Raw genomic sequence first — 20,820 nt, 5'->3', positions numbered from 1 at the left:
GTCTAGATTAAAGTTTCTGATTACTCTGACTTGTAGAGAAAGGCTCACCTTGGTCTGGGAACTTGTTCGTCTGGCACTGGAGTCCAGGAAGAGTCACTGGTCCTCTGCTCTTTGAACTTCCCGTTGAAGACTTTCTCGATGTCGTCCATGTAAAAGGCACAAACTGCTGAGCCTGGGATGCTGGAGAGACGCAGGAAGTAATGACAGCAGGTATGCATCATGAAACATTCTGTCTTATGTCACGTGCCTCGTCTGCGTGGGTCTGTTGGTGCCGGTTCTGAACTGGGAGCTTGTTTTGTTTGTTGTTTGGCAACCTGTTGGCCCAAGTCGGCCACAAAAACCTAGCAATAACCCAACTGTCTCGCACCAGGATGCCCAGCAACAAACGCAGCATTTCTGACTCGCGCCAGGATCCATTTAGCAATTTAAAGTTTATATTTCCACAACGGCAACAAAATCCAATATTGGACTGACTACTCCACCCACTGAGCCACGTTTGCCTTTGTAAACTCAATTTTTATAAAATAAGCTGCAACTAATGAGGTCAGCCTCATGGATTATTATGAGTATTCTGAAAATGGAAGGAAAAGAAAGAGCACAGAGTAAAAAAAGGAGGTAAGGGGATTAATTAATTGAAAATGGCAAGGGAAGAGAGATTCCAAGAAAAACCTGTATATATTTTGCAGACAGTCATGTAAAGCTGTACCTGAGAAGACCCCATTTGACATGTTATTATCCCTGACCCAAATCTTAACAGGGACCCAATTTCTTTGTGAAATCTTTAAGTCCCGAGAGTGAGAACCTGGGTACCGCGTTCCTAGTTTTTAAATGATGTCCTCATTTCCATAAATGTCGAGTGAAGGAAACGTCTTTGCTTTCCAACAATAACCACACACATCCCTTCTAACAAAATGTACACATTTAAAAAAGGCCCTGCCTTTCCAAATGACCTGCTTAACAGCTAAAGTACCTTTACTTTTTAATTCAACTAAAACTGATATAATTTCTTTCATTTGGAAGAGGGATGCAATAAAAAACGCATGCACCAGTCTTCTAAAACATTTTCCTGCATATTTTTTCATTAATTCTCCACTTTGATAAAAGTGTCTTAATTTTCTGTCCACTTTCCAAAATTATGCTCAAAGGAGGATGCCCTACAACCAGTTTTACAACTGAAGACAGCCACGCATACTAAAACTACTAATTAACAGAAACCTCAAACACATGAGCTTTCTCACCAAAGCAACTTATTTCCTGCAAAATGTCTTAACATACTTGGTGAGCTCACCTGTTGGACTGAGTGGTAAACACGCCAACAACTGCTGGCCTCTGGTTGATCTGCAGCACGTTGGTGAGAGACTGAAGAACATCGAAGTAGAAGAAGGAGTCTCCTGGAACCGAACAGTTCAACCGGGCCTGACAAAGACAAACTGATTTACAGATGGGCAGGAAATATTTGGAAGTGTTGCAGTCACCTTAGATGTTTTCATCCACTCCAGTTTGCTCTCATGCTAGGCTAGCGTTAGCATATTTACACCGTTGTGGTATGAAACGGTGTCCTTTTCCCATGGTTATGCATCATAAAAGCTGTCCAAAAGTAAAACAGAAAGAAAGAAAAAAAAAATCCTTCGAGCTGCACTGCATCCAAAACCAGAAAAATTAGGAACGAAATTTTACAAAGAACAAATCAGAGCTACTCCAACATGCTGCCACAATGAGGTTCAATTCTAGCTTATTTATAACTGTATTTATACGCACACAGCTGCATTCTTCCATCCTGACTCTGATCAGATACTTGAGATCAAATCGACACATCTGCAACTTTCACTCAAGAAAATCACCTTCAGGAAGGAAGTCCAGTATCTATCCAGAACTCTGGGTGATCCTCCGTTATCATTCTTACAGACACGCGCGACTCGAGAAAACACAACCTGCGAAAATTAAAAAGAAGGAAAAAAAAATGACGACGAGTAAACATTGTGCGTAGCTCATTTAAATTCATTTTAAAAGAATACGTTTTACTGCTTTCAGGATTACAAAAACACAACAAACTACTGTTTAAAAAGGATTTATGGAAATATAAACTCATCTTTTAGGGTTCGTTTCTGTTTCCTGGTTTTAAAAAGTTTCAACCAACTTGTTTCATTGTGGAAGAGACTTTTCACACATGCACGTACCTTGCCCAAGGCTGTATATTCCACTGCGATCTCACTCAGGAAAAAGTAGACATAGTTACCATAGTCGATGGCATGCAGGAAATGAGGCTCTGCAGAGAGAAAAGAACAACAATCATCTGTTTCATCTATTTTCAAGGTGCATTTTTCTCTAACGTTTAAGCTTCGTTTCTGTTGTTGAAATCATCCCTGGAATGATCAGGTTGGAAAAGCTGATTCTACGGTTTCCAGAATCCTTTTCAGAAAAAAAAACAAAAAAACTAAATATTGGGAGTTTAAATTAAAAGGGTTGACTCCTACTGTCCGTCTTATACAGTCAACAGATTTATTATTCCTGCAATCCACCAGGGCAACACTAATTTTAATTTATTTCACCATTAGGTGGACCAATAAGGGGCAATACTAATGTGGCCGTACCACTTTTGAGTTATAAGATCAATTACATCTGCCTATATAAACACAAAAATACAGTTTTGGGGCTTCAAAGCATTTAAAACTTCTCACTCTAAACACTAACATTACAAGTTGTATTTTGAAAGCAAACCCGTTTCCTTCATTTGCTTTCCATTGAGGTTTTAATAGAATAATTTTTCTCAACATGAAATCAGAGGCTCAGCTTTGGTTTCAGCAGGTTTACATCATATGTGCCTGCTGTGAAGATCTGCAACACCACGAGGGAACATACAAAGCATCTGTAGAAGTCTGTCACAGACTTTAGGGACTCATTGACTACAAAGAATATTTCACACAACTGGTAACCATTGCAATTTATTCTGTTAAAAGCCGTGAAAGATCTTTAAAGGTTTTAATACTGATGCAAACGTATTCAAATTAGAGAAAATAGCTCGGATTTTAAATGTAGTATTAAGTCGATGCATGCTGCAGGCTGCGCTGCTGAAAGGTGTGGCGCCTAAAAGTTATTAAAGATCAAAACTAAAACGCTGCCGATGGTGAAGATGATTCCAGCCATGAAGTGATCAAAGTCAAGTTTCTGCAAAATACCTCTGAGCCATTTGGAGTCATATTTGACGGTCCTGAGTACCGGCCGGCCCTCGCCCAGGCTTCTGTAGATGACAGCATCGCTTGCTAGAAAGTCCGTCATGGTGGCCGAATAGAAATCTCCCCCTGCAAACAACAGGACGGAATAAAATTAGAAAAACGATTTAAAGCACCATCTATTACAGGTAATTAAATGTCCCAGACAAATAAATGCTTCATTCTATGTCTAACTATTTACTTGTTTAAATTACCACCAAAAACTTGGGGATGCTGCATGTCGAAGTATTAGAAATTCAGTAAGTAGGAATAAAATCAAAGTTCTCATGACATTGATTGCATTTCATTTCAGAATGATTGATGAAAATATGAAGTGTTTTTATGATAAACTTGTTGCACTGGTGCATGTAAACCTGTAGAGATCCCTTCACCTGGTTTACTGAAACTTACCAGCAAACAATCCAACATTGGACTGAATGGACTCGAACGGACAGCGAGCCTGACCCACCACTTCCTCCCCAACCTGCTCCAAGGAGGTCATCTGAACACCAGAGAAAGAAAATCACATTCCTGCCCCTCCGCCTCCAAAACAAACCAAGAAACTCAAGACACTTTAAAATAATAAAAACATCTGTTTTGGTTTGACCTTTTGGAAAGAATTTGCAGAAATATGAACATGATGTCTGCAAATAATCTGCCAGCGTCAGTCAGTGTTCAGCTGCAAATCACTTGGTGTTGCTGTGCTAATAATTCACACATGTTGTGCTTCATCCTTCCATACTGCAATGAGACTGACGGTAACGGCACAGATGAGCGCATTTCAAAAACAAAAGGTCACCGTTTAAAATTCATGACAAAACAGTTCCTTTGGTAACAAATCCCTCAGTTATTTGGCACACACTGCAGAAAAAAGCCCAAAAAATCCATCAGGAATCTCAACATCCGTTTGCGAACAAAGGACACGTTTGTGCCTGGGATAAGGTTCTGTTTTATATATTTGGTTAATTATGCTGCTAATATTCAGGCTGGCCCTTCGGTATCATCTCAGCGTCGCCCTGGCAGACGAGCCGACAGCAGCTTTCTGAGTGCGTTAGCTGAATCTCTAACAGAGAGACTTTCGCCTCCCGAGAAGCCTCATAAATACACCTGTCTGCTATTTTCTCCCTTGGGGAGCTGAATCCGTTTCGAGCTGCAAATGCTGAACTCCCCGACGTTTCTGCCAACCTACTTTGCCGTTTTAATTCCTAATCCAGCCCTCGGATATTATACTTCCTTGTTTAAAATCGGAGCAGGGCTTTGTTCCTTTCGTGCATACCTTTACAATTCCTTTTTGGATTTCTACAGTCTCCTAACTTTCCAACTCAGGAGATTAACTGGATTTAAGCTAAAACCCAAGTCAATATTTAATTAATGTCATTTTTCCTTTTTCTTTGGTGTTTATCTCCAACAGTCTCGCCTCAACAGCCACATACAGAGTAAATAGACCCTAATTTCCACCAGTATTATTGTTCATCGTCTGCCGCTGTTGCAGCGCTTGGAGACAATGATGTTGATGAATTAAAAGCCCTCTGCAAGAGTAGGGCAGGCCATATGAGCCCACATTTATAATGACTTGCTGGCCTGCATAAACAACTCTTAAAGGGATTTTGGATCATCATGGCCTCAATACAAAGAGAATATATAAAATTATCTCTAAGAATATCTTAAATGTTGACTTGGCAGACTGTAATTGCTCTAATTTACAACACAATGTTTCCAGAATTACAAAATTTTAATGCATAAGAATTTAAAGCTGTCAAACATACAAGCTAAGCTTTGAAATCATTCAAGAGAAACATGACTTTGCGGTTTCTCCAAATTCCAAATGTCTACTTTTAGAGCCAAATGCTTCAAACTGGAATCAAAGCTCCTTTTCTTCAGGTGAACACGTTTTTTTTTTCTCCTCCACAACAGGAGATTTCAAAGCCCAAGAAGTTTCTGCTAAACAGGGTCATAAGCTGTCAATCAAACCTGCAGCACTGCGGCGGAAGGGTAAAAAAAGAAACCGCGGCTCCTGAGTGGCAACTGGGATGGTGGGATTTGTGAAAGTTTGTTTGGTTTTGACGAGGCTGCCAATTACGAGTGAGGGGAAACTCCGTCAGAATCAAAGGCATCATGTCCCTGAGACAGATCTCCGGCTTATTATCTAAAACACGGGAGGCAAACAGGGCTTGTAAAGTGAACAGAATGGGTCTGACTGAAAAAAGAATAAAACCACAATAATCTCTTGGAGGGCTTTAACACAGAGAATGGAATAAAATATACGGATGACAGACGCAGCTGGATTTTTACTCATCAAGTGAAGTTAGAAAGAAAAAAAAAAAGTTAGAACTTGAATTCTTTCTAATTTGGTTCATGAGGCCCCAACTGATCTAAACTCTCTATTCATGTTGCCGATAGAAAAATTGTAAATTAAGTTGCACCCGGAGCGTTATCCAGATTGCCACTTTATAAAAAAGTCCAGCCATTTTTCTAACCATGCAAAGCTCTTTAAACGCAGTGAATATAATTATGATCAAACAAATCTTTTCCTGAACGATAGAAATGCTTTGGGATTTTTTTCCCTATTTCACGATGAAATAGAGAGACAGTACCGGCTGCTGCTCCCCATCTATCCATTTCATATGTGACCTGTTCTTCTCCTAGAGCTGCATGTGTGGAGGACATCTCCAAAGATGGCAGCTGAAACACCAGAAGCTAAATTCTTTAACGTTAAAAGCAAAGTCCTAAGTTTATTAGGCAACTGGTTTTTCTGTGTATTCTTTACTGGAATTACACTGCAGCATGTGTTGCATGATAAGCGAGTTATATTGATGCAAGCTAGCATGTAAACATGCTACTATTAGCCTAGCACCTTAGGTAACATCTCTGCATACTAACATCCTTAGCAAGAGCAAAACATTGTTGAAGATTTTAGTTAAGTCAGTTCTAATTTAAGCAAAAAAAAAAAAAAAAATTGAATTATGAACATGTTATCCTGCTTTAGGTAATGTTTTGTCAAAAAATTAATGCAGCTTTCTTAAAGTTACTATAAAACATGCATTTAATTTATTTTATTCAAAATACAGATGCAAAAGAGAGCCTGTCTTAATTATTCGTTTATTTTCACATCTGGTAGATGACATAAATTAACACCAATTTACAGCAAAACGAAGCGGAGAAGAAACCAGGGTTTCTTTTTAAATCAGGGTTTAAAAAGAAGCCCTGGTTTATTAGTTGGAAGGAACATAGTTTTAGGTTGTTTTAGAACCTAGAGCCATAAGAATGCAAACAATAATAATAATAATAATAATAATAATAATAATAATAGGCAGGTGTTTTAACTAACCTTTTGTCAAAACTGTCACTGAAGAAAATCTGATCTTTAAAATTCATCAAACTCCTCTGTGTGAGATCATGATTGTGAAATAAAATACAAAGTAGTGTTACTCTTAAAAGCTGTTCTGAAATGAGTTACTGTAAGTGTTTTAGGAAGAAAAGACGATCTGGTAATCAGAAGCTATAACCTAGTTAGTAGCTTCAACCTCTTAGGCTTGCTTGCATTAATTATTGAAAAATTAGCTTATGACAAAGGTTCAGTTGACATTCACCTGCAGAAAGTGAAGAGATGAGCTAAAACTATCTCACACCTCCATTTATCTGCTTATTTTCCACCAGCTGCCTGCAGTCCGTCAGTACAGAGGTTCATTATACAGCAAATGTGATGGAACAAGGTGGGAGGATAAAGTAAAGGCAGATTCAGATTCAATCCACTTTAAGGGGAAATACTATAAAATACACTCATTTTTTAACACACCTAATATAAATGTAGGAATCCAGGTGACAATGTTTTATCCTTTTTTAGCAATTTAATTCTGTTTGAGGGCTCCGAGACCCCTCTCTATGCTTCTTAGTGTGTTTTAAATCTATTAGGTAAATTACAGGATATTTGCTTCGGATTTGATCCATTTCGTTTGGGAGTTTTACATATGGATATTTAGTATGTTTTATGAAGAGATTATTACTGCAAAGGCTACAGTAATCTGCCTTCTGCTTTTGAGAAATATAATCCAACCTTAACACATTCGACATACAACTTCCTACAAGACATTGGAAGCTAATGCAACTGTAAACCACTGCTTGGTATGCCACTTCTACTCGTCTGGGATTTATTAAATCATAATCGTTTCAATCACTGAACCAAATAAACATTAGAAAACGAATGAAATTAAACAGTTATCAGGATTTCTGTTTGCCTTTTCTGATAACTCAATATTTTTTAAGACCTTCCAACACCCAGGAGTTATTTCCCACCATTTCAGCCTGGAAACTATCAATATTTATTGAGCTGGGAAAGAGCTCTCACAGAATGAATAAAAATGTGCTGGGAAAAAAAAAAAGAAACACCTGTGGGGTTCTTCAAATGCCCTAACGAGGAAGAGCTCATGTCTGAGGAAAATGTTTTACCTTGTAGTTCCGGCAGGTTGGGTTGAAGGCATTGGTACCACAAGCAAACAAAGTCTCATCGTTTCGAGGTACCAGAACTTTGACGTAGTTATAGCACTCATCCTGAAACACAAACGTATATTAGAAAATATCCTTCCTATGAAAATAAACCGTAGCGAGTAATTGTTGGAGGCAACACCTGGAAAATGTAGACAGAAGTCAAACAGATTAAAAAACTCACGCTGTTCTTTCCCCTGACTGTACACTTGCTGACGTCTTTGGATCTCCACGTCAGCTTCTGAAACACAAGCCACACGTACCTCAATAACGGAGCAGACCTTCTCTGGAGCTTTGCCTGGTGAAATCAGTTGATTAGAAATAAAAGCAGCTGCACTGACGAGCAGGAGGAAGGTGAGTCATATGGGACTGCAGAGCTGCAAACACTTCAGGTCAATCAGCTGCTGTGGAGGCTGCAGCTCAGGTAGGTGCTGGGAGACTCCAAGAGAGAAGTGTTGCCACTTTTCTGTTATTGGTTCTGAACTGAACTGTTCCAGCAGTTTATAATATGTTTGAGATCCCAGATTAAGTAACAGAGAAACTAGAGTTTTTCCTGGCTCTATGCAGTGAGATGCTGCGATGGACTAAAAATGCCAAGTCAAATTTCTTTAAAGCTTAATTTTTATAACAACTGAAGGTAACATAATTCTAATGCTGCTATTAAAAAAAATCACTTTCCATCTGAAAAATACATAACACTCCTCTCCTTTTAACCAATATATATCTTAAGAAGTCATAATTAAAAGCAGTTAGGTCATGCTGACATTTATGCTTAAATTCATGATATCTCACACCATCCAGTGCCGTCTGACTTATTCCTGCGTTTGTGAATGAAGGCAAGAGCGAGAAATGTAGACCTTTCTGGAACATAAAATGCTTGTGATCAGTAAATGTTAGATTTATGAGTCAAATATTCCAGTTTTAAAGTAAGACGAATTGAACTTTATCTGTACGAGATTGTCTGACAAAATGCTTTTAGCTCAAGAAAGCACAAATTTGATGACGAGGTTTCCAGAAAAAAATAAATGTAAAAGTGAGATTATGCTCTCCTGATTTTGTTCTCTTAATAGTAAAAGATATTGTAGTGACACTGCCAATCGAGTCATGGCAAACTTTTTTTTTCTCCAGAAGCACGAGTTTCACTATAATTAAACCCACCGAGAAGCAAAAACAAACATGTTATTGTGAACATTTAAAAACACAGGGAGCTCAAGAATTCCCAAATAAAGAAGGAAAGCATTTCTATGAAGCAAACGGTGCAGAGCTACAGAGCAGGATGCCACGCGGTTCTCAGATGCACCACTGGGATCGAATCATTGGTAACGAGTGTAACATCTCACATCAAAGAGCTGCAGCGAGCCCACCATCCCCCACAATGCACTAGAAGGCCTATTACTGTCAGAAGCCACCCTGTAACCTTTTCCCTTTGATGAAGAGGAGGTGTGAAGATCAAAGGAAGCTTGTCCTTTGTGCTGCCTCAAATATTACAAGCCGCTTTAGTTTTGTTTTGCCGCCCTGATATTTAATAGATCTATTGTGCAATAAGGAAAAAGGTTCTTTGCTGCATTGTCAGCTGTCAGCTCCAATGCTGCTCTGAGGGAGATAACATTATGCAAGACTAAAAAATCAGAATGAAGCAGAAACGCATATATGAAGTTCACTGAAATGAACAAGTCTATTAATCATTGCATGGATGCATACATGGATATATTATTAACCTTAAAGTGTTACTATGAAACTTGCTGTGAATACAGATTTTTTAAAAATGGGGCTCAGCACAGTTGAGTTAGAAGCGGTGTGCCACCTGGCTCTGTCCTTGGCACACATCAGTATATCAGTTTTGCTTCCATGATGTGAATTATCTAGACTTTGTCTGCATTTTATTATTTTTTTAATAAATAAAAGTTCAGCTTTACTTGTAAAAGCAACTAAATATCTCCTTTAATTGAACATAACTTCCACTTATGTGTACTTTGTTCTTTCACAACAATTCCTGTCACCAAACAAAATATGTCTTAGCAGCAGAGTAGATGCTCTCTTTTGTTTTCTTGTTACAAGAGTGGATATACTTCAAAATAAAGTTGCTCCTAACTTTCTTATTCTTAGAACTTCAGGTCTTTTAAAGCTTATTTTAAGTATTTTTGCAACATCTTTTACTGACACTGAAGGAGAAAATAATGATTTTCAAAACAGTTAAACTCTGTTGAATGACCAATATACACATAATAAAAATGCATAAAGTGCTGTATACAGAAAAAAATATATATATATATAAACTGAGTCACAAACTAGGATATATATATTTGCTATATTATATAGCAAGAAAGGGTGAAATACAGCTGTATCTGCCCCAAAGCAGATATAGGTACCCAGTCAAAGTAATTCTGACATCAAGAATACTCGATGCACACATGTTTGTGATCTCTTGAAGCAACATATCCAAAAATAAACTGTTTATCGTATAAATTTACTCACCAGCTGTGGAACAAACTCCTCTGATGCCGTTGTGAGGTTCACAGCAAACACATGATCCCTGAAGAGTTCAAAGCATAGAGTCAGGCTTCACCGCACACACTCACTCAGATTCACTGAATTATGATGAAGGTGCCGCTTCAGATGCACCACAAATAAATGCTTCTATATGTGGAAGGTTGGTTTTCATCCAATCCAGTATTGTTTGCCAACTCTTCTAGTGGTAGTAATAATAATAATAATAGGACTTGCATGTTTGGTCCCCCTTTGTATTTTTACTGGTTTTAAACTTTACCTTTACTTTATCATGTCTGAATATGAATATTTATCAAAATCGGAGAATAAATATGTTAGATTATTGAATGTGTTCCAATCCTGCACCTTACATTCTGTCTATTTGCATTTGCTCTATTTTTCTTGAGTCGGTAACTACATGTGAGCAGGAAGATGCACTTTAGATGAGGCTTGTGGATGCCGTGTACCTCTTAAATTATAATACTTTTTTTGAGTTGGGCAGAACAGATGGAGACAGAGTGTACTATGAGTCCTACATATTAAATGTCAATTGCACTTGATGGCTTTTGGTAAATTGCACAAACTGAGTAAAATCTGTTTGTGTAATTTAGTTCGACTTCTCTGTGTATTCTCGTTTGTAAAGTCATGTCCCTTAAAATTATGATGTAATGAAGCATTGGAGCCCAAAGGCACTGACTGAACCATTAAAAAGGTCAACATTTTATTATGGTGGGTACTCAAATCATCATTGTTTTACCTTAATGATACACTTCAATCAAGATGCACAAAAAATGAAACGTTTTATGGCTATAGATATCCAGTACAGGAATACCAACAGTCAAGTGCAATTAGCATTGATGCCAACTGCTTTAGTTCTGACTAACTGACCTTGCTGCGATGTAAAGAATGTGATTGATCCGCAACATTCTCTGAAAGTCCAGACCCAGACGCAGCGTGTCGTTGTCCTGCAGCAGACCCTGAAAGCCTGGATACTGGTACGACTCTGCAAACAATTTGGAAATGTCACTTATAAACTTCTGAATACGAGAAGTTTAAAAAAAGTAATACAGTTTTTCATCATTCTTGTATTTAACAAGTGGAAATTTATTATAATTTTAGCTGATCTAAAACAGGAAAAGTTTATTCAGATTTAATATCAAACAAAAATCAAAAGGTTATTTGTCTTTTTTACAGTGTATGACACAAGTGATTTCCATTTTTGTTCTGAAATGAATTATTTGTGATTGCAAATTGTTATATGACCACATCAATAAGGCATAGCTATGAACCAGATACAGATAAATTTAGCAGCATCAAAAGTTAGTACTGAGCCAACTCGTCATCAAGACCAACACGGCCTCTGAGGGATTCACTCACGCTCCGAGCCGACAACATGGAGTGGCTCCAGGTCTTTGGGGAAGGCTGTGGTTGAGGCCGACACGGACAGAAAACACAAACGAAGCTTGAGGACCGTCAGCAGCAGCGGCCACAGCCAGCCGGTCGGGGCCATTTTCATGAGAGACCTTGAGAATGACGGAGGGTGGAGGAGGTCGGTGTCAGCGGGTCATCGCGAACATCCGCTGCGAGTAGACGGAGAAAGAAAGGAGGGTAAGGGAAGCTTCCTTTCTCTCCTGAGGGTATGGGTTTCATCTGTAGCTATAAATGAGAAGAAATTAGCATTTAGCCCTGCGTTTACCAATACAACCACAGTGCAAAAGCTGCAGTCATTTACAAGCATTAACATACTGATGGCATGTTGGAGTCGCCACACAGAAACGCTTCCATCATGATGAAAACCGTTTTAAAGGAGCTGGTTCATCAGCAGAGACTCGGATCAATCATTTTCACACAGTGTTTTCACAGAATCAAAGCGTTGAGCCGTTTGTCGCGCAGACAACAGAAGTCTGGAAGTTTATTTAGATAACTTCAGCTGAGCTGCGTTTCCTTTTTTTATTTCGATTTTGCTCGTTTCAAAAATCGAATGTTAAGACCTCAATTATTTCAGCTTCTGTTGAAATCCTCTGAACCAAAGTTGTATTTTAAAAAGCTCCTTTAACTTGCTCTGATTTCTGTCTGCAAGTAATTAACACTCATCTGAACCTCAAGGCAAGGTCAGATTATCACATCGTATAAACTGTAATACCACAGAAATAAATTAGTGGAATTACCAAGGTTTTCTTGGCTTCCCACTTATTTTATTAATCAATTCTGTTCCAAAATGCATTATTATTATACATTTGGAATAATTGTCACCTTTTTTCTCATGTGTCCCTGCTCGTCATTCATGTTGTGCCGACTGCATACCACTGAATTTCTGGCTCCTCTAATATTCATTTCTGTCTGACTTTTTCCAACTCCTTGTTTCCTTTTTTATCGTCACCCAAAGTGACAGAGGAGAGCATGAAGGTGACACGCTTCCCTCTCGTCCCCTCTTCAATCACCTTTGTGTCATCTCCTCAATCTCTTGATTTGTTGTCGTATGAAGTGACAAATGAAAAGAAAAAAAAAAGGTGAACTCAGACATGGCAAAGAAAAAAAAACCACACTTTCTCCTTATCCTCAAAGGAAATGCACAAACGGAGAAAAATGAGCAGTCGGAGTAACGACTTGTTTTTTTTTCTCCTCCCATTTGCGTCCTTTTCCATTTTGATCTGAAAGCGCCGTCAGTCATGTTGTCTGCACTTTTCTTGCTCACTTTTCATCTCAAACTACAGACGACCCAAGCTATTCTTAATGTCATCCACTTGATTTATTCTGTGTGCGTTGAACGGGAAAAGGAGGGAAGAACAACAATGGCAAAAGCATCAGAAAACACACATTAAGTAGGTAATGGGAAGTAACGTGGTAGTTCCACCCCAGAACCATGAGATTGACCAAGATTATCTCGGTAATGGTGGAAATTTGCCATTTTGCTCAGTAAAAATGATCCTGCTTTGAAAAGTCCCTCAGCGCCGCGCTGATATCTTGTTTCAAGCCGTGCACCTTTGATAAAACGGCTTCTGTGATGTGATGATTGCTGGGAATCTTGTACTGGAGCTTTGTGGCTTCGCAGCGTTTGAACAAGCTGCTGGTGGTAATAATCATCTTTCACTCTCCCTTTTGACAGTTTAGCAGAGGCCGCTTCCCCTTTTTTTACCCCTCTAGCTGCTTTTTATTGGTTTTATACATGAGACAATTTAAGTAATCAGCTTTAGACTCAATTCCATTTAGCGAATTCTCTTTCAGTCATCACTGGTAGATTTCCTTCTTTCTAATGAGGCCATGTTGTGATATATAAGCTGGGAAACAGAAAGTAGCCCAATAGCTTTGTGAAGTAATTTAAACGATTGAAATACAAGGAAAAAAATCCTATTTATTCAAGTCTCCCAGATACAAAATCATTTAACAATAATATCTAATAAAAATGACTCCCACAAAAAGTCTTCTAAAAAGAAGAAGGAGCGTGCGTTCCATCTGTTGTGGAAAAAAAGTTCATTAGTTTTAAATTTGAAAAGAAATTAGTCAGCTAAAACTACACATTCTACATCTGCAAAGTGATGAGCTTATTCCATCTGGCCCATGAAGTATTAATTTGCTCATAAGTCAAATGTAGTCCAATGCAGTAATTAGTCTGCTTGCTCGCATCACATAATTAGGGCTTATTGTGGACACTGGTGCGCACCATTAACTAGTGGTGTCCAGGTCTGGTCCACAGTATTGCACATCATTGCATTTTAATGATCTGTGTTGGTGTCCTTAAATAAACTCGACTCCTGATGCCTGTTGCTTGAGTTGCGTTTGTGATTTTCAGCCATGCAGGTGCAAATTGCACCACCAGCTTTTTAGCAATTATAGCATATTTTAATTTGAACAGATAGAAACAGTCTTATAGGTCTCACATGTCTTGCATGAATGAATCTGAATTATTTTTTATTAATCAAAATGATTTTAACCCTTTGAGATGATGTTCACAGTTCAAAAGAGAACTTCATGCAACAACTGCAGCAGGATTACACTTCACATGTGTGAAGTCCAATGTAGCAATGCTACACTGCTTCTGGTCCTCCTTTGCCATTTGGTGTTATGCAACCTAAAATCTACTGTTACATGAAATCTTATCAAAGAGGTTGGCCTCAGTTTAAGCTAAGCATTGGTACGTCCGTGCAACTGGTGAAAATAATTAGCATTATCGTTATTAGCATTAGCAAATACAAGCTTTATAGTTTCCAAAGACTTCTCAAAAACTCTGGCTGCCAGGGAAGATGCACTTAGATTTCCAAATTGCAAAGAAATCATCTAACGCGTAAATACTCTTTAATATAAATATCACTGGTCCTTAGGAGCCTTTGCTCTCTCAGAGTGATGCTAAATGCATCCAAGTAATTTAGTGAAAGAGAAACTTGGAGGATTTCTTGCATATTTAGCTTAAAAAAGTAGTAAACAGCTAATTTATGACCAAGCTCTCTGTGGGACGAGTCATATTTCTCAATACAAAACCTCCTCAATCAGTATGTAGGTCACTGCGTGTGTGTTTTATTCCTTAAATCATTAATTGGTTGCTATAAGCTAAATCAGCCCTGATGTCAATTCTCATTCAACGAGACGAGGCCGAGACAAAGTATGAGCACTAATGAATGACTAGTCACTCAGTCAGTCACGCTTGTACAGCTCAGAGCTCACCTTGGAGAAGAGTTGGCTTCATTTAGTCCTCGCTCTGCCTAAAGCTGCGTCCCATTTCTCATATGTAATTTACACCTGGATGTGTACTGCTGCATGGGATGGACGCATGGAAAAATTTCCGGTCAGTCGAGACATTATAATGTGTCGATGACCTCCAGGTTTGTATGTTTATTTGGAGTCTACAATAAAATGTGAGCTCATGTCCGTTTTCACTCTCTGCCACTTTGGTTGTGTTGATTTGTCAACAAATTCAGAGACGGCATGCAACTTGCATAACTTGGACAAAATTAACCAAAAGTAATGAAGAGTTAAACTAGCAAAAGATTGAATGTAAAAGATAAAGTACATGACAGACATGCATACATTACTGTGGCAATTATACCATAAAGTCTTTAATGATTTTTTTTTTTATGTACACATTGAACAGGTCTCTGCCGCATTGCTTCTTATTTCAGCTACAGTTCCAACATTAGCATAATATCACAGAAAGCTCAGAGTTGCTCCAGTTCATGCCATTTTAACAAGCAGAGCTGCTGCAATGCAAATAATTCCTAAAATCCATCAGAGGATCCAAAATGCTGCAACCAAATTGGTCTCTTCTGTATTCACCTCTCAAGATTAGCTTTCATGTACAATCTACAAAAAGATCATTCAATTAAAATTGCGTCAAGGTGCTGCCACTCAGTTTTTTTTTGTTTTTTTTAACTGTGCCGTTTTAGCACTTAGATTTTTTAAATGGAAAATTTAAAACACAGAGGTTAGTCAACAGCCTCGACTTGTTTGTAAAGGGAAGACAGTCGAATATAAATACTTGTCTGCACTGTAGTAACATATTAAGTGACATTAAATGACTGATGCACATTTAAGTGTATGGAATTATTAGAAGATTGGGGTTCTATGGTGAGGTTATTAGCAATAATCATCTTACCTAATAGACAGCTCTTTGAATATTTTGAGTTTGGATGAACAGTCAGTTTTGTGTTTAGTTATTTTCTGAATTGTAGACTAATGTGAAACACAAGAAGTAATCAAAACAGAGTAATGTAATTTAAAAAAAAATATTCAGCTTCTATAGAAAACAAATGTATTGTCTGGTTAATGTCTTTGGTAAAGCTCTGCGCACAAACAATGTTCAGTTTAAATAGCCTGCCTTCTCCCTGTTCCAGCTAGGAACCACATGACTTCATTTTTATTTTGTCAATTTACCATCCTGTCCATGTTCCAATCCTAAGTGAAGGTCATGAGCTGATTTTTTCTTGACTGAAAACACTAAATCCTTGATGCAAGAGGCTCAAATAAGCTTCCTCCCTCCATGGGGTGGGCAGACTCGAACCTAGAGATGGCGTGAGGAGGGCCGTCCTCTGGGGAGCACCTGGTGAAGCTCCAGTTTCTTTAAATAAAAAGGAGCAGCTGAGTTTAGATGGTTATCTGGTCAGGATTCTCCTCACAAACCTCCAAGAATATAAACTAACTCTAGGGAGAGGTGCATCACAGTTTCACTCCTGGATATGTTAATTTCATGATGCAATGCAGTGAAGGGAGGATACGACTTTGGTGTAAACTTGGAAGCATGCATGATATAATTTATTTTATACAGCCTTACTTATCCTCATTATGAATCCGCCCCAGGCTCAAACCAGTTTGCATCTTCAAACAAATGTTGAAATTAAACAGGAGGAATAAATGCCACATACTGACAGGACTCCCTGGTTGCCTACCAGCAGATTAAAAAAACAAACATTTTTGCCCTTTTGTTTGGAGAAAAATGTGATGCTATAAGCGCATTGGCAGCCCATTTAAAACAGAAGAATCCAAGAGATTCTTGGCTTTTCCCGTTTTAATCATTTTAATTTCTCATAAAGATGTAAGAGTCTAGAATCACAGCTCTTCCAGTATCTCTTATGTGGTGGGTCAAGCTTTAAGCAACCTTTGTTTTCTTCCTTTAAAGAGAAGATGAACGTCACACTGAGGCTGAGCATTTTTTAAAAAAATCTTTTGTCATTCCCTGTCACTCAACCGGTAACCCATTTGGATAATTGAAACATCTTGTTCTCCTTCTCCTCGCTGCATGTTTTCTGCAGTCTGAACATGAGCATCTATTTGGCAGCGGCGATCCGTCATCTGAACTGCAGAGCTAATGTGCCACACAGGGTTCAAACAAGAGCGCCAGACTCTGCAGTGATGTACGGTGATTTATAGAAAAGACCAATATCGAGATTTGATCATAAATCTGATCTGGTTTGGCTGCTGTAGTACGCCCACTGAAGAGAGTTTGATCGATTGCACATTTACAACAGGATTAATCAATAGAACACTGCTTCCTGTGGGAGTTAAGACATTAAGCTGAACAAGTTTAACTCTTTACCACCCATCTTTCTGCCTGCAGCAGAAGCAGAGCTTTGTACAGCTTTGGCATTTCATATAGAAGTAGATTAGACATATTTCACTCTTAGTTCCTCTGCCGTCACAAAGCTTCATATTCAGACTAGTTGGAAGGACAGCAGTGATTTTCATTCATATCAGTCAAACAAGTCAGCGCTGAAGGGAAGAGCAGCACTGAAGGCAGCTGCTTGTAGACGGCAGACAGTTCTTTTAGACGGAGGCAATCCACAGTATGGATCGTCTTTATTCAAAGTTATGGTTTTCCACAGTATTCCCAGCTTTCCACTGCAGTCAGTTGTATGAAACCACAGTCCTGTTGACCTCTGGGTTATATGATTCAGTTAAAGATTATCTGTGAATCTTGGAGCAGACAGGAGCTGCATCAAGACGTCTCATAGCAGTTTTGCTCATGGCAGGTTTAGTCTCGGTTCAAAAGTGAAAACAGAGGAAAACAGAGAGCTGGCATTTAAAAGGTAGCACCTAAAACACAGAAAACGGACGGCCTGGATAGTGGCAAAATGCAAAAATATGAATTTGGATAAATATAAAAAATATTCTCTGCTAATACAAGGGGACGCAAGCTACATTCAAACATTAAAACATTTGTCAAATCCAATACTGGAATATAAATTAAAGATTTTCCATCAATTAGCCCAAAAGTAATCAATAAGTGGATGTTATATATATACACACACACACACACACACAAGTTTCTCATGTAGCACCAGTTCACAAATAGATACTTAATATTATCTTTAAATCATCATCTAGTTATGCTTTGTAGAAATATGTAATTTATCAATCAATCACATTAAAATTCAACTTTAATTACAGGCATTCAATAAGAAAATAATTTGAAAAAAATAATTCACTTCAGTAATTCAATTCATTAAGTGAAACATATCAATTAATTGCACACACTGGTGTTTTGAGCATTTTTTTCATATTTAATTTAACTATGATGATTTTTAACTTATAACTAGGTGAAAAAATACATTTAAGATTGGAATATTACATTAAATTCATGACGTACGTGTTTAAAACGTTCCTAAAAGTTTTATTTATATATATATATATATATATATATATATATTTTTTTTTTTTTAATCTGACAAACAAGCCTCATCAGAAGTCATTTTCTAATTTACTCAATATTACTGTTCAATTACATTTAATGCGACTCAGTAAAACACAGTCTTAACTAGAGAGGCAACAGCAATTTTGTTTTAAACAAGAGGAAACCTCTGGCAGATCCAGCTGAGTACTGGGAGACGCATAAAAGCACAAACACACCCAAAATGTCCCAGGAAGGCTACATCTCTCAGTAAGTGGTGGCCCATCACTGCGGTAATGTGTTACTGAGGCCAACACTTTATTGTCATTCACCATAAAATCTGTATTGCCATCAATACATTCCAGTTTATAGTTTTCCTCAAAGCTGTTGCAGTGCTTCATCAGGACTGGTGCTGCTGCCAGACCTTTACTGTGTTTTTTTTAAACAGCCGGTTTAGGTTTACACATCAAGACAGACAGCTGAGAGATGCACAATTATATCACTAAAAACATGTTTTTGAGGAAATGCGTCATTCTCCCTCTGCTGTATTTTTATTTCTTTAGCAGATCCCAAATCACTACGTCAGCATCTGCTACCCTGTCATCACCATCACAATCTAATCGAGTTTGAATGCTTCAAAACCCCAGCCAGCCAATCACTAATCAGCAGCAGCAGCGTTGCAAATGAGACTTAAACACAGCTTACAGAGCAAGATTTATTAACTAACTGGTGATATTCAAAGACCAGCACCGTCTGAGGATTAAGAGGTAAATGGCATTTATGGAGCCAGTGGAAAATGGTGGTCGAAAGTCAGCGAACAGTGATATGGCCTGATTAACATGCAAAGTTTACTTTTTATTCATGCTAAAGCTCAGAGTTTTGCTATTCATCAGATTGAAAGCAGAAAAGATTTGACATGTTGCTTAAAACATTTTGATTCTTTAGTGATCCACATGTGCCTGCATGAGATGGTGCCAGTTTTACGCTTTGGAAACTAAGAATTGGTGAAAACCAAGCAAGAAAACCGTTTGTTGGAGGGAGCTATCCATGGTGCTGACACACACACACACACACACACACACACACACACACACACAGGCACTCAGAGCTGACAGAGAAAAGCACATTTATTATTCCTCTGACATGATCTTATGGTAATGCTCTATTCCTTTTTGAAAAAAAAAAAAAACTCCTTACAGACATGACTTGCCTCAAACTAAATATCCAGAAATGAACTTGTTCAGGAAGTTTGTGTGTTATTTCTGCCATAATTTTTCAGACAAAGCCGCCTCAGTAAGAACAATTATGCATCGCCTCAAGAGACAGGCTGCCAATTAGTGTGTTTTTGTGACTGCAGTGGCATGTTTATATTCCCATTTTGCTGGGGGTAAAATTACCTTCCCATGTATTTATTCCAACATGAATGCAGACAATCTGAAACACCAAATTTGCACGGTGTAGAAATTAACCTCTTGCCTAACTGCTCATTTTACTGCAGAAAAACACGTTGCACACACCAGTGCAGTCTCGAATAAGCACTAAAATCTAGAAGGCCAAATTTCAGTCAGTGAAATCGTTTCACCATGCATGCATTTAGATTACTTCCTTTTTTTGTCATTTTTATTATTATTATTACTATTGGAGGTCACGGTTGATAGCCAATACAAAATTATCTTTAAAACTAAATAAACTTTATTATCAGATATTTTACATCTAAGCTGAAAAGCTGGATACAAAAAAGATGCAGTTTTTAAACAACATTAAAGGCTTAACGTTTCTTCCTTTCCCTGAGCTACACCTGAGGCTTCCTCTGCCCACCTGTCATCTCTTAAGATGAAGCAGAATTAGTATAATGAATGAATCTCATTCTTACACAGGAAACCATGAGCAGCCATTAGCTACGGTCCTTAACAACCTGCTGTCAGTGGCTGAAAAGACTTTGAAACAAAGGGGAAATAAGAATTATGTAAATCTATTCTTTACTGCCATACTTAAAATATTGGGTCAATTTATATTTTGACTTCTCACCGTCATGTCCAGTGGTTTTCCATCATCTCTGTATGGAAAATTTAAATTACAAAAGAATCCTCGATGAGGCTCTTCATAGCTGCTTCTGGAGTAAAAACTGGCGAATAAAAAAAAGGAGATTGCTGAAAGCAACAATAAAATATGTGACAAATGTGAGGCTAACCTTCACTAAAGCTTAAAGTAATAAATAAATAGTTGTCATAATATAAGCAACATGAGCAAATGAGCTACAAGTGCATATATGTAACAGCATGTGATCTATGATTACCATCATTTAATATATTTATTAGAAATGTCCCAATTCAACCCAAAGTATTGGATCACAGCTTTATTAAACAGTCAAAGTTTCCTGATTAAATTCAACTTCAAATACTGGTTTTTAGTGCATCGTCAGATTTTTACAGAATAATTAAGTGATCAAGTTTAAAAACAAACAGCCAAATGTCAGAAGCACAGCTTGCAAAAAGCGATAGGCTCTGAGGTCAAAGTTATTTTAAAGCAGGGCTCACCAACACGGTG

At 38.0% G+C, this 20,820-nt stretch overlaps 1 protein-coding gene across 3 annotated transcripts in view; it reads right to left on the bottom strand.

Annotated features, from left to right (window-relative positions):
• Positions 1-20,820, bottom strand: part of LOC106934605 (semaphorin-6D-like) — an 86,228-nt gene that overhangs the window by 48,097 nt on the left and 17,311 nt on the right. For all 3 annotated transcript variants that reach the window (XM_015014601.1, XM_015014602.1, XM_015014603.1), the window contains exons 2-12: positions 11,556-11,758; positions 11,067-11,181; positions 10,167-10,224; positions 7,876-7,932; positions 7,656-7,757; positions 3,621-3,711; positions 3,177-3,299; positions 2,178-2,266; positions 1,842-1,931; positions 1,289-1,416; positions 49-180 (exon numbers count right to left, since the gene is read on the bottom strand). In XM_015014601.1, the coding sequence (XP_014870087.1) occupies positions 49-180; positions 1,289-1,416; positions 1,842-1,931; positions 2,178-2,266; positions 3,177-3,299; positions 3,621-3,711; positions 7,656-7,757; positions 7,876-7,932; positions 10,167-10,224; positions 11,067-11,181; positions 11,556-11,694 (1,124 nt within the window). In that variant the 5' untranslated portion in view covers positions 11,695-11,758. The remainder of the gene's footprint in view (positions 1-48; positions 181-1,288; positions 1,417-1,841; positions 1,932-2,177; positions 2,267-3,176; positions 3,300-3,620; positions 3,712-7,655; positions 7,758-7,875; positions 7,933-10,166; positions 10,225-11,066; positions 11,182-11,555; positions 11,759-20,820) is intronic.

This window comes from Poecilia latipinna, unplaced genomic scaffold, assembly GCF_001443285.1.
Source record: "Poecilia latipinna isolate Pla-1442-1.1 unplaced genomic scaffold, P_latipinna-1.0 Scaffold1833, whole genome shotgun sequence".
Lineage (NCBI taxonomy): Eukaryota > Metazoa > Chordata > Actinopteri > Cyprinodontiformes > Poeciliidae > Poecilia > Poecilia latipinna.
This window is presented reverse-complemented; position numbering and strand designations above follow the sequence as displayed.